Source organism: Pinus tabuliformis, chromosome 5_2 (assembly GCF_031772625.1).
Source record: "Pinus tabuliformis cultivar Carrire ecotype Pingquan chromosome 5_2, CPIR1, whole genome shotgun sequence".
NCBI classification, from domain to species: domain Eukaryota; kingdom Viridiplantae; phylum Streptophyta; class Pinopsida; order Pinales; family Pinaceae; genus Pinus; species Pinus tabuliformis.
The window spans coordinates 366,064,625-366,078,041 of NC_142306.1; the positions used below are offsets into that span (position 1 = coordinate 366,064,625).

The following is a 13,417-nucleotide window of genomic DNA, read 5'->3' on the forward strand; positions in this document are numbered from 1 at the left end:
AAAACTAAAAAAAAATGGAAGCGAAATCCACTTACTTGCACCTTGAATCTCCTCTAGAACTCGTTTCTCTCCTTTACTGATCAACCACAAGCTCCTACAGCTCCAAAACAACAAACAAAAGTGAGGGAATCATCCCAAAACAAAATTTTAGAGCACACGGGTGTCATTTCACATGGGACATGTGTCACAAAATCAAGACACAATTTTAGCACATGCCCGAAACGAGTCAGACTTGTGTCCCTCGCCTAGAACACAAGCCAAACTCGTGGCAGGCACGTGCCATCATCATGTTGTGTCGACATTAAGGGGATGTGCCATGCTACTTAGGTTACAATGCATACAAGGGTCAATTACTTTTATGGCACTTACGCCAACTTGCAGTTGCCTAAGATTGCAAAAACTAGATTTGCGAGTTATTACCTCACCTTTAGGCGCATATTGAAGGTGAGTCAAGCTTTGGGTGTTATGGAAATGAGTGATGCATGGGATGACATTAGCATTGATAGAGATGGTGCTAATGTAGTGAAAGGCATTAATCTTGACAATGACTTTTGGCCACAGGTTAGATATGGTTTGCAATTCACCAAGCCAATTTATTACATGATCAAGTTTGTAGATTTAGATCAATCGATAATTAGGGAGGTGTATGGAAATATGGATAGCATGTTGGGGTAGATTAAAGACATTGTTGAGCCTAGAGATGTCAACTTGTATAATTATATTCATGCAGAGGTGGAAAAATGATGGGAAATGCTAAACATTCCACTACATACCTTAGCATATGTTCTTACACCTAAATACTATCATGCATCATGGCTTTCATCCCAACATCTAGTGGGGGAAACAAGAGAAAACCACACCAAGAACCAAAGGTTTGGGCCAGTTATATGAAAGCATTAGAGAAATTAGTCCCAGATGAGGAGTGTGACACCAGATGAAGATAGTTGAGCACCTACATCCTTTGCACTAGTGCCTTTAAGACCAACCGTGCAGTCAAAGATCAATGGAATTTGTCTTCTCTTGAGTGGTGGAACATGCATGGTGATGCTACTCCACATCTACAATGTTTGGCAATATTGGTGCTCTCACAGGTGGTGAACACTTCTTTCGCAAAGAGGTGTTGGAGCACTATAGTTTCATCCATAGTGTTAAAAGAAACAAGTTGAATGTAAATTGGGCAGAGAGCTTGTTTTATGTTCATTGCAACTTGTGATTGTTGTCCCATTATCGTGAGAAGGCAAAAACAAATAAAGACTTTATGCTTTGGGACAAAAATCTAGAGGATAATTTGGATGATGGAATGTTGTATTTAGAACAATTGGAGGACACTCTTATCCAGGATGATGATGATCGTGTTGATATGCCACCCCCATCCAATTCCATGGTCCCTATGTCCAAGGCTTCAGCAGCAACAAGGGGCTTCGACTTTAGATACACAACCACCATGTGGAGACCCATACAGCGGTGTTGGTGGTGTAAGGAGGAGAGAATATTAGATATATTCACTACTTTATTTGGCATGGTCTATAGATGATAGATTAGACTTTAGTGTTTTGAATGTGGACTTTTTAGTCTTCCTACTTCTCTGTGTAGATGGCCTAATTTGTAAATGTTACTATTTGGTCATGTTAACAGTTGCTAGATAAGTTGTTTCAATGCTTTAATGGTTTTAATTTGATCTTTGTTTGTAATTGCTAGAATCTAGATGGTTGATGCTCAAATAATTAATCATTAATGTATTATTGATGTCATTCCTATCTTGATTTATGTACAAATATGTGTTTTCATATATACTGCAACTAATTTAGCATTATGGATGGTTTTTTTGAACATATATATATATGCTTCAGAGACACTTTGCTTGCGAGATTTTTGGAAAATGTCACTCCTAACACTTCACTTCTCAAACACGCACCTGCTTCACTCCCGCCAATCAAAGTGAAATATACACACAAGCATGCTTGCTTGAGGTTATGCATTTATTTACAGCAAAAGGGGCATTTTTAATAGTCATGACAAATTGTAAGCATTCAACATAAGGAAAAGAAACAAATGAATTAAGTAATCACTTTTAAGTGAATGAACAGAAATGCACATGGAACTGCAAGAGCTTCACTGAAAAGAATAGACAGTTGTGAATCATAATCGATTCTGAAAATTAGTGTAATAAGGGGGTTCAGAAATCATCGATTTTATAGTTAGCTGGTTAAGGTGGGACAATAAAGGGTTTAAACTGTCTTGCTCTCAGAAGGAACACGTTTACAAGTCCCCTTTTCCCTCCCTTCAAATCCCTAATATTTGTATAACACGTGTTTTCCTTTCATGTTATGCAGTTTAAATGTAGTCTATACTCCTCCCCAGAGATAACAATGATGTATCCTCATATTTGGTGCATCTAAATATGAAACAAGTTTTCTAACTTCATGAATAATCACATAAATAAATGTCTACTCCAAGTTTTGGGCCAGATGACATATTATTCCACCTTAATGTCTATTCATGTTTCAAAATAACCACAAGAACTCGTGTCGAATAATACAATCAACATCCAAGTGTAACTCTGATCACAACTGTACAACGACTACTAATAAATAAAGTTCCACGATGAATTATAAAGCAAGATATGGAAATTTGAAATAAACTTTGAACACATTACAAGCAGATAAAGTACACTGACCTTCATAAAAATTAATCATCTGCTTATAACCATGACTAGATATCCAATAACAAAATGGTTCCAGCATAATATTATGTTAGATCATGCAAGTAGTTTTATGCCCACTTTAAAAGTTTGTAGTCATGGTCAAAGAAGAACATTAATATAATTGACAGCTAAGGATTGAATTGACTGAAGCCTTAATCTATTAAAAAATGTTAAATGATAGCTTAAAGAAGAAATATATCCGACAAAGTCTTATGCTCTTCAGCTACATAAAAAATGGTGGACCGATAGAGCCTTATACTGTTCACATACAACTAGGGATCAGCTTCTCTCTTGGAATCATGTGTTCGCCAAGGATTCAAAGCCTCCCTAATAGCTTGGCTTCTTGGATCAAGCTCTTCGGCTCGCTTTTCAGCCTCCAGGACAGTCACTTTGTCATCTGTGGCAGAGTAAATATAAATCAGAAACCATCATCCCTCCAATTCAAACACTCATAAAGGATGACATTCATAAATTATGACTATCTAGTTGCATATAGACAACAGGTGATGATGATCTTTGTCTAAAAGGCACCAGATCACCTAACATTATACAACTACAACCAATGGTTTAAATTTTTAAATAGAATAATCATGAACAAGGGTCATATGAATTTGTAATTTTGTGGTGTCTTTGTCACATTAGAATATGAAAAGCATTAATATTACTCAGAAGTTCCTGGGAAGTTGAATCTTACTAACCAATAAATGCAGTACAAAAATTGGCTGAAAGCCATGGAGAAATGAATGGCAAAGCAGCTATTAATATGCACGTCATCTTCATAATATAATAAGACAAAAAAAATTAGAATATTTACCCTACCTGTGAAACTAATCTAAACTTTGCAGAAAACTAGAGCCATTCAGTAAGTCTTTTTTTTTAATGGAACTGAGAATATATATTATATTAAAACGTTGTGCTGGGGTCGCAGCAAATACACCAGAATACATACATCACAGATTGATACAAAATTTGGACAAAATGTCAAAAAAGGGAGACTCCACTGCTCTCCTATCTGGATCTAGATTGTACCTGATCATTCTTATCCCCACATTATACCATTTATACCATCTCCAAAAACTTCCAAGGAGTCTACAGAATTTACAATTCATTCCTAAGTTAAGGATGTTTGTCCCCCTCCCTGGGAGGAGAGTCTTTTTCTGCAAAGGATTGGTCAAATTCAGATCAAGAATAAACCTGAAGCTGACACAAACAGAACTATCGAATGCAGAGGGCTGGTCCAATTTAATTTTCTGATTCATATCTTCAAGCTGGGTACGGAGCCAAGCCATTTCATCCTCCATCTGCCTCATTTTTGTCTTTAAATCCGTAATCTGGTCCAGGGTGATAGAAAGAGTAGTTGCCAGTTGGTTTAGGTTGATCTTCAAGTTCATTATTTCTGTCTGGACCTCCTGTAGCTCCAGCTCCATGCTCATCCTTTTAGAGTTTCTAGCCATAGTTTTTAAAATTCCCCTCCCAACTGGTATGTCCCTGGTTGTCCCAAGACTGCTCACCAGGTGAAGACCGCACCCCCAATGCAACCAGACCAACAAAGGAAACAGAGGATAAACAATATACAAGAATTTTCAAAGCACATGAAAGGTGTCCTCAAATGAATGATGATCGAAACAAGAAAGGGAAGCAACATGCTTCTGCAGCTGATCTTAATGAACCCTCATTCAAGAGGAGGCCTGGGAAGAAAGATTCTGATGATGATATCAAATCATTCTTTTTATTCTGCTTTCACAGGTTCTATTTGTGAAAAATCGGTGACCCGATTCCTACTGCAGCAAACTGATGATATTTCTCCTATTTGTTAAATTAATTTAAACAAATTACTTGCAGTTTTCTACGGCAAATACCGAAATACATACACTGCAGCCTACACAAAATACTCCGGAAACTAAATACTGCACTGGAGAGAAATAAACACACACACAATTACACCATTGTTTTTGGACCAATGTCCCTGGAAAAATCCAATGTGGGAAAACCGGTGCAGCAGCTGGGGTTTTATTATTATGCAGTAGTAATCCGAGTACAAATCATTAGATGCCCAAACTGGCAATCTGATACAGAGAATAAATTGGCAAAGAGGTAGTGAGAAAAATCTCACACTGTCACTGGTAATCTGAATCTGATCCAAGCTCTGGATGGCTAGCCCCACGCTGCTTCTGTGCATTCTCTACGTCAGCTTACGCAGATCTGCATCATAGCAGCTAGGAACTACGTCACCTCCTCCTCTGATCTTCCGCTGACTAGAACTTCGACCCTCTGGTCTGCGTTGCCTGTCTGAACCTCTCATTGCCTTCTTTGCCTTGCACTCTCTGGAACTGGAAAGCTACCCTTCGGTCTATTATCCCTGCCCCTCACTGCAAGAAGATCACTCAATCTCTCTCTGGCAACCCAGCACCGCTACTCTTGAGAAATTCGATCTCTAGATCTCACTATCTCGGTGTGTTCTCCAAGTGCCCATCAAGTTCCTTTTTATAATCTCTCATTGGAGCACCAATGGCCAAGATTAAAACATAATCAATGGCTAAGATTAACTGGGAGTTGATCCTCGTCTTCTTCTAGAAGATTCGCACCAGATTTAATTAATACCCTTTAATTAATCATATTTCCTAAGTTTAGGCTTAGGAACACATTAAAAATGATTAATTATTTTAATTAAACCATCTCTAGGTGGAATTTTCCCAAACGATTTTTGGGTCTTGGAGAATGCATGTGCCTTAGCCTCTTTGCAAAATCTCGAGGCTAGGGCACATCCAATGCTACAGAAATCAACACAATTGCGAGTCATGATGAAATTTGGTTGGTGCACAATGGTGCCTCTAGGCACATGACAGGAAGTCGTGATAATCTTTCTGAATTGGTTGAAAAGAAGATAGCTCAAAGGGTGGAGCTTGGAGACAATGGCAAGCACGAAGTCAAAGGCATTGGTTCATCATCCTTCCAATTGGAATCAGGAGGTAACACTATTACATGAACAAAACCCCAAATTTGGAAGAGAAGCCCCATAAGAAGTCTCAATTTTCCCTTGACTAACAAGCTTGGACCACTTAGATGCACTAATGATTAATTGTACCTGATGGTGAAGATGCAGCACTGGATATTATGTGTGATTGGAAGGTGGTTTCATCATGGATTAGGCAACGTAATTGGGGCCTAAGTCCACTAGAGGAGCATATGACACCCTACATGTGAAGCATTGAGAACCATGGGACTCCTATCACTTGCAAAGCATCATTCCACTCCATGGGCACCTATATCACCCCCAGCAGTCTACACTTTGCCCCACATTATTCATGAGATGATGCACTCGGACCAATGCGCCCCAACTGGCTTGGAAGTGATCACATGGTTTGGCAGTTGATCCGAGACCCAAATGAGGTTTGTCTAACCCCTTGAGACATGGGAGGGCTAGCACCATTCTCTGAGCCCTCAACAATGGAGCAGATCCAGGCTATTTGATCACCAAGAGACCCATGAGACCCATTCTATGCCCCAAACACAAAACTGGGGTCCACATGATGATTTGCATTGATGTCTAGGGGCCAACCCCTAGATGATATTTTTGGAGCCCTCTTCCTTCAGTTTGGCACTAAGAGAGCTCAACGCATGCCTCCAAGAGGCCCACGCAGTGATGATGTCAGCATTTCGGCCCTCTTGTGGGTTAATCTTTATGATTTCACATTAGTTGTGGTTGGCTTTCAACCACAATTAGATTTTTCCCATCATTTGACAACTAAAAGAGGCTTTAGGCTAAAATTAGACTTGATTAGAGTCATTAGACATGTATCAATAAGAGAGACCTCTTTTAGTCTCTCATCATCATCACACTTGGAATTCGATCTCTTAAAGGATTTTCGCACTTGTTACTTCTTGGTTATTAGATATCTATTGGATGCATTTCGATATTTGAAACTATTTTTGATGGTCTTTGGAGCTATTTCTTTGGATAATGGATGGATATACTACATGTTGTCTTGTAAGTGCTTATTGTTGAATATTTTCTATCTTGAAATTGTCTGATGTATGGAATTGTTGCTTCTAGGTTATGCAATTTTGTGCCCTAATTGTTGAAAAATAATTTTGAAAGCCTATCTAGTTGAGTATTGCATATGTTATTCACTGTACAACATGTAATGAATGTTCCTAGTGGATAAAATCTTTAATCTCTCCATCAAACTCCATTTTCTTTTTGTTGGAAAACATAACTAGGTTTTGTCTTCCTTAATGTATTTGAGTCATCTTGTAATGTACTTGTCAAAAGAATAAAGAAAATAATTTTTATTATTATTATTGTGACTTATTAAAGCATGGGTTTCATGCTTGGGTCACCATGTTTTAGGTCAAAGTCCCCATTGAGGACTTCTAGGATTTATTTTGAGTCAATAAAGTCATTGTACTTTTAAAGAGACCCTTCTTGGGCTTTTGAATCATGTAAAAAGGTTAAGTATTGAGTCAAATATAATTTATGTATCCTCCACACCAAGTCGGCCTAGAAGAGATCAAGTCGGCCTAAGGACACTAATTCGACCTCACATGGAGCCTATAAATACAAGCAAATCGAATTCATTTGGAACACACTCTCTCACAAGAAGTTCGATATCTCTTGTAGCTGGGAAAAGTGCAAAGTCTGAAACCGGGAAGCCAAAAGAAGTGCGAGTTGGGTGGAGGCTAAGAGAAGAAGAAAATCGAAATTTTGGTGCCTCTCTCTCTCTGTTTCATGCCCTAGATTGGGAGATCGAAGTCTTCCAAGTTTCACTGTTGTCGGAAGCTACCTGTTGTCGGAAGTTGCTGCCTAGTCGAAGTTGCTGGAAAGGGGTCAAAATTTTGGGAAGCTTACTTGGTGTGGAGGGAAGGTCTGGTCTTTGTCTAGGGTGAAGAGTCTCAAAGAATACTATTGAAAGGAAAAATTTCTTGATTGGGCTTTCCCCTCAAGGGGGGTTTTCCCCTAGCATAGTGCCTACATTTGGTGTCTATTGTTTTATGTGTTGTTGCTTTGGTAATTGCTTGATGAACCAAAAGAAAGAAGATATAAAGAATCATAATAACAAGAAACATCACAAGTAATTACCAAGAATAAGAAAATATTTCTGCCTGTTTCATTTTCTAACATGGTATCAGAGCTTTGGTGAAGAAAGAAGAAAAAGGCAGTCTCAAGCAATGTTGCAGGAATCGTCCCCCCCCAAGGATCCAAAGGCAGATCCGCGTCCCGTATGGATCCGCCACCGATCCTTCGGCAAAACCGCGGATCGAAAAATCGGATCCACGATTCCTCCTTTTTTTGGCGATTCCTGCAAATTTGGATTCGTGGGGGCCTGATCCGGGGCTCCTACTGCTCGATCCATGGTTCCTATTTCCCAATCTGCGGATCCGGAAAGGATCGAGTGCAGATCTGTGGAGGTTCGTGTTGACATTATGATGCATGTGTTGTACTTGATGGCAACCAACTCGTAGAAGATCAACTCACTTATATATATCTAGATGATTCTACGGAAGAGATATCAGATGTGACAGAGTGCATGGGATGTCGGACAACTCAAAGGAATCAGATGACAGTTCTCAGGTTAGCTTTGCCATCAAGTCCAAAGGGGAAGATTGTTGGCATTATGAGACAAGTGTTGTCCTTGATGGAAAATCACACAAATGATAAATTATAGTGCAGCAAAGTTATTTTCAAGTTCACGCACTTTCATGCAGAGAAACGTTTCTTTCATATGGTGAAAAGTTCACACACTTTCATGCATAGAAAAGTTTCTTTCATGTAGAGAAAAGTTCACGCACTTTCATGCAGAGAAAAGTTTCTTTCATGTAGAGAAAAGTTCACGCACTTTCATGCAGAGAAAAGTTTCTTTCATATGGTGAAAAGTTCACGCACTTTCATGCAGAGAAAAGTTTCTTTCATGTAGAGAAAAGTTCACGCACTTTCATGCAGAGAAAAGTTTCTTTCATGTAGAGAAAAGTTCATGCACTTTCATGCAGAGAAAAGTTTCTTTCATGTAGAGAAAAGATCACGCACTTTCATGGTTGGCTCATGGTATTAGTCCGACAGTTTTTGATCCTATGGTTTTGGTCCGTGGTATTGCATCCAAAAGTGTTGATCTCACGCACTTTCATGGTTGGTTCATGGTATTAGTCCGACAGTTTTTGATCCTATGGTTTTGGTCCGTGGTATTGCATCCAAAAGTGTTGATCCCAAGTATTGGGTCCGTGGTATTGTGTTATTATGGTTTTGGACTGTGGTATTGTGAAAGGCCTAAGACTATAAAAGAGGAAGGAGATCATTTGGCAAAGCATCATCTGAATTATTGAATATCTGATAAAGTGCTAGATCTGGAATACTGTGATTGGGTTATGGTGCAGATCTGGATCTGAGCTAAAGAGGGATCTCACCGGTTGATGGAGAACAAGATCTAAGGATAGATCAGGATCAAATGGTTTGAAATTAACTATCTCTATATAGTTGATTATGCTTATTCTAGATCTGTATACTGACACTTGTAATGATCTGAACTGGGTATAACTTAAGTTTGAAATCGCTGCAAGTCATGATTGAATATTTATAGATCTGTACGCGGGTTGGCTTTGGTGAAAGCGCGTATGTACGCAGGTTTGGTTCATTGTAGTAGCGTATACCATTTGAGCTATGATGTTTAAAGTTATAGGTGGTTCTGGTTGTTGATGTGTTCTGATGACAGTATTTTGCATATCCTGTTTGGTTGATTGTGTTTAGCTTCAGTATTGATGGATGAGAACTAATATTGGATCAGGATCATAATGACTCATCTTTATGTGATCTGATGGACTAGATCTGGTTGCTAACTCACATATTATCCTTGTATATGTATTGATCTGGTGTTTGGGTGGTTCAGAAGATTGATTGATTATGTGCTTCAATGATATTAATGGGTCCAGTATGAAAATTGGATGAAGCGTGGCCTTTCAGATTATGTGTTGTGCTTCAGGAGTATCCAGTATGAAAATGTATGAAACGTGGTACCTGGAGGACAGAAGATTGTAGGCCGGCGCCTACGTACTAGTATCTTAACTAGTACAAGAGCTAAGGGGGTGGTAGCTCCCTTCCAGTAGCAGTTGAAAACTTTGGAGCATTGTAGCAGGTAGCAGCCTGCGTACTAGTAAATGGATCGGCTAGTACAAGAACTATGGGGGTTGTAGCTCCCTTCCAGGAGAGACTGGAGAACGAGAGAGGGTTGTAGCTCTCTGCAGGTAGAAGCCTGCGTACTGGTATAAGACTGCACCAGTACAGAAATATTGTAAAAGGATTTTCTTATTAAGAAGAAGATTGAGATGACTTGCAGCAGGTGGTTTTCTCCCACATTGGGTTTCCACCTTATATCATGGTGTTCATGTGTGTGGCTTATGTGTGATGATTTGTTCTATTTTACTGCACCTATTTGTTGTTAATATGGTTGATAATGTTCTAATGCACTCATTGAAGATCAATTAACTAAATCATAAGTTTACTAAATATACGTGGGTATTCTTAACTGAAGCAGCATATATGAATCAGAGTATGGAAATGAAAAAGTTTTATTGACTTGATAATACTGATTCACCCCCCTCAGTATTATTTCCAACAATTGGTATCAGAGCAGGTCCTTTTGTAGAAGCTTGATCGCTTGAAGGAGATCCGTGGAACAATGGGAAAGAAGCTTAAGAAGAAAGCGCCTAAGCATAAGAAGACATCTCAAAAGAACTATGACAGTGGGAGAATCAATTGGGGATTATGTGGAAGAAGCACTTCAGAATCATTTCAGAATGAAGATGAACTATCAGGTATGAATTTGTTATCCTCTGATGTTCCAGCTATCTATCCTTTTGGAAAAGATGAAAGTGATAGCGAAACAACTGAATTTTCGTTTATGGGTGAGCAAGAAAGATATCAAATAGAGGCAGAATTTAAAAGGCTTACAGACAAAATTAGAGATCAACAAGATCTATTGAACAAAAGGGAATGTGTCTTCAAAGAAGAAGCTGCCAAACTAAAAGCTCAACTAGAGGAAGGAAACAAGGTAAGGAAGTTATTCAAGGACAAATATCAAAAGTTGTAGGATGAAGTAACATCACTAAGAGATGAAGTCAATGAAAGAAGCACAACCATCAAGAAACTCAGAGATAGATCCAGTTACTATGAAAGTCTTGAAGCCACGATCCGCTCGCTAAAAGAAGATCTTGAAGAATCAAAGAAGTAGAATAAAGAACTACTCCAAGCTCATGAAAATGAAGTTCTTGAACTAAGGCAACAAATGGAAGAAGGAAGAAAATCTAAAGAAACTTTGAAGAAGCAATGTCTGGAAAAGGAAGAACAACTTCAGGTTGAGGTAAATATCTTGAAAGGTAAATTAGAAGAAAAGGATAAGCTCTTACGTTTTCAAGATAGTACTAAAGTGTTGGATGATATTCTTAATAGTCAAAGGTCTCCTGCTATCAAAACTGGTCTTGGTTTTCATGAATCTATTGAAGGTGAATCTAGTTCACAAAGTAAGACAAGGGACTCTACTACAAAATTTGAAATACTCAATAAGGAGATGAAAGGTCAATCTCATCATCAACCAAGGAAAGAAATTCTTCAAAGAAAATCCTTTACTCCTCCTATGAATAATGTTGAATGTTTTGTATGTCATAATCTTGGACATGTTGCAGCCAGATGTAGAAGAAGAAGGGTTCAAGACCATCATGCAGAAAGATCATCACATTCAAGGTACTTTAATGGATATTGCTTTGCTTGCAATATGTTTGGTCACAGAGCTGTTGATTTCTATAGAAGAAATATGAGACATGTAAGATGTTACACATGTAACAAGCTTGGACATATAGCTAAGGAATGCAGGAACAAAGTATGGGCACCATACCAAAAGGAGAAAACATCATCATCACACTTGAAGATGTGGAAGAAGAAAGAGGTACAGTCAGAAAGAGGGGGCACAACACAACATACAAACATAACAAAATCAGAGGGAGCTGGAAGTGTAAAACTTCAGTGTCCTAAATCTCATACGCAAGTTTCTTAAAGAGAAGTCACGTATATACGCGAATTGGTTATGGCATAGTCGCGTATATGATTGTTTGAGGAAAGGCAGTAGGGACAGGTTCAGGAAAAGGATCAGTTATGATTCGGTTTATTATTTGCGCTATTTGATAATGGTTACAATTTACTGATGATGTGTGGAAATGACTTGATGGTTAGAAGTGTTTTGTTTCTAACTTAATAATGATGATGACTTGATACTTCTTGTTGATATGCATGATCAGATCTGACAGTAAACAAGATGGCACAGGTTTAGGGGGAGCATATACTTTTAATGCATTGTTGGCATTATGGTTAATAGTCCTTGGTGATGATGCTTATATGGATAAATGATTCATCTTGCTATGATATGGTTATGAGTTGTTCAGATGATTCTTGGGGTTACATAGTTGATATTTAGATCAGATTTGTGGTTGATTCTCTAATGGTGCTTACATGGTGATCTTCATAAGGATAAGGAGAAGTACATAGCTTGAATTCACATCTTCTTTACTTGATGATGAGTCACTCATATGTTGTTGTCGTCATATGCATAAAGATCATATATTACAGTTATGATGCAGGATTCCTATTGTTCTTGGCACATATATGGATGAGGATTGTTGGTTGGATACATGGATGATTATTCAATGTTGCATTGTTGGAGACATGATGATGATGAGTTCTTACCTATATGATGATAGGTTGTTATATTCCCAATTGATGATACTTGGTTCATGCAGATCTGGATGGCTATGGTGTTTCTCTCATATGATAGAATGTGAATGTTTCTGTATATACAGAATTCTGTTAGCTGATACGGACATACCTTGATGATTCATGCACTAATACAAGTTGCTGATACTATGGAGCAGATCATACAGTGTCGTTGTTGATGTTTATCATGATCTTATTTAGGTGTTTGGTCTCTATATAAATGTCATGTATATCATTCGATGTAAAGGTCATATCAAGACTCGTGATGTAATAGTGTGTCTCTATCTTGTGTAGTCATTTGATGAGATCTCTTCAGGTCATGTAACGGCCTATGTTGGTTTCCCCACTATGCCTGGGATGAATGATGTTATTCTCTTATGTTATCCGTAAACTTTTGGTATATCACCATTGTGATGGGAGATAGATGTATGTATGAGTCTTTGGTGATAGGAAGGTCATTTATGATGTATAGAGTCATGTACTTCTTGTAGAACATCTTTTTGCAGACCTTGCTTAACAGTTAGGGGGAGCATGAACAAGCATATTTTAGCAGAGCAGAGATTTCAGCATGTTCTCAGAAAAAGCATGGACAGATTGGTGCACCATGGCATATACAAAGGGGGAGCTCATTCAGAGATTTCAGCAGGTACTCAGGGGGAGTATGGACAGCAAAGGAAGAGAATATCTTGGTCTGCCCTTTGCCCTTGATGTCAAAGGGGGAGAGTGATTTGGTATTGTTGCCATCAAGTCCAAAGGGGGAGATTGTTGACATTATGATGCATGTGTTGTACTTGATGGCAACCAACTCGTAGAAGATCAACTCACTTATATATATCTAGATGAATCTACGGAAGAGATATCAGATGTGACAGAGTGCATGGGATGCCGGACAACTCAAAGGAATCAGATGACAGTTCTCAGGTTAGCTTTGCCATCAAGTCCAAAGGGGGAGATTGTTGGCA

The 13,417-nt window shown here is 38.5% G+C and overlaps 1 protein-coding gene across 3 annotated transcripts in view; it reads right to left on the reverse strand.

Moving 5' to 3' along the window:
- Positions 1 to 2,724: 2,724 nt before the first annotated feature.
- LOC149158979 (DNA mismatch repair protein) overlaps positions 2,725 to 13,417 on the reverse strand; it is a 241,557-nt gene continuing 230,864 nt past the window's right edge. For all 3 annotated transcript variants that reach the window (XM_089433421.1, XM_089433420.1, XM_089433419.1), the window contains one exon: positions 2,725 to 3,101. In XM_089433421.1, coding sequence (XP_089289547.1) covers positions 2,977 to 3,101 — 125 coding nt within the window. In that variant the 3' untranslated portion in view covers positions 2,725 to 2,976. The remainder of the gene's footprint in view (positions 3,102 to 13,417) is intronic.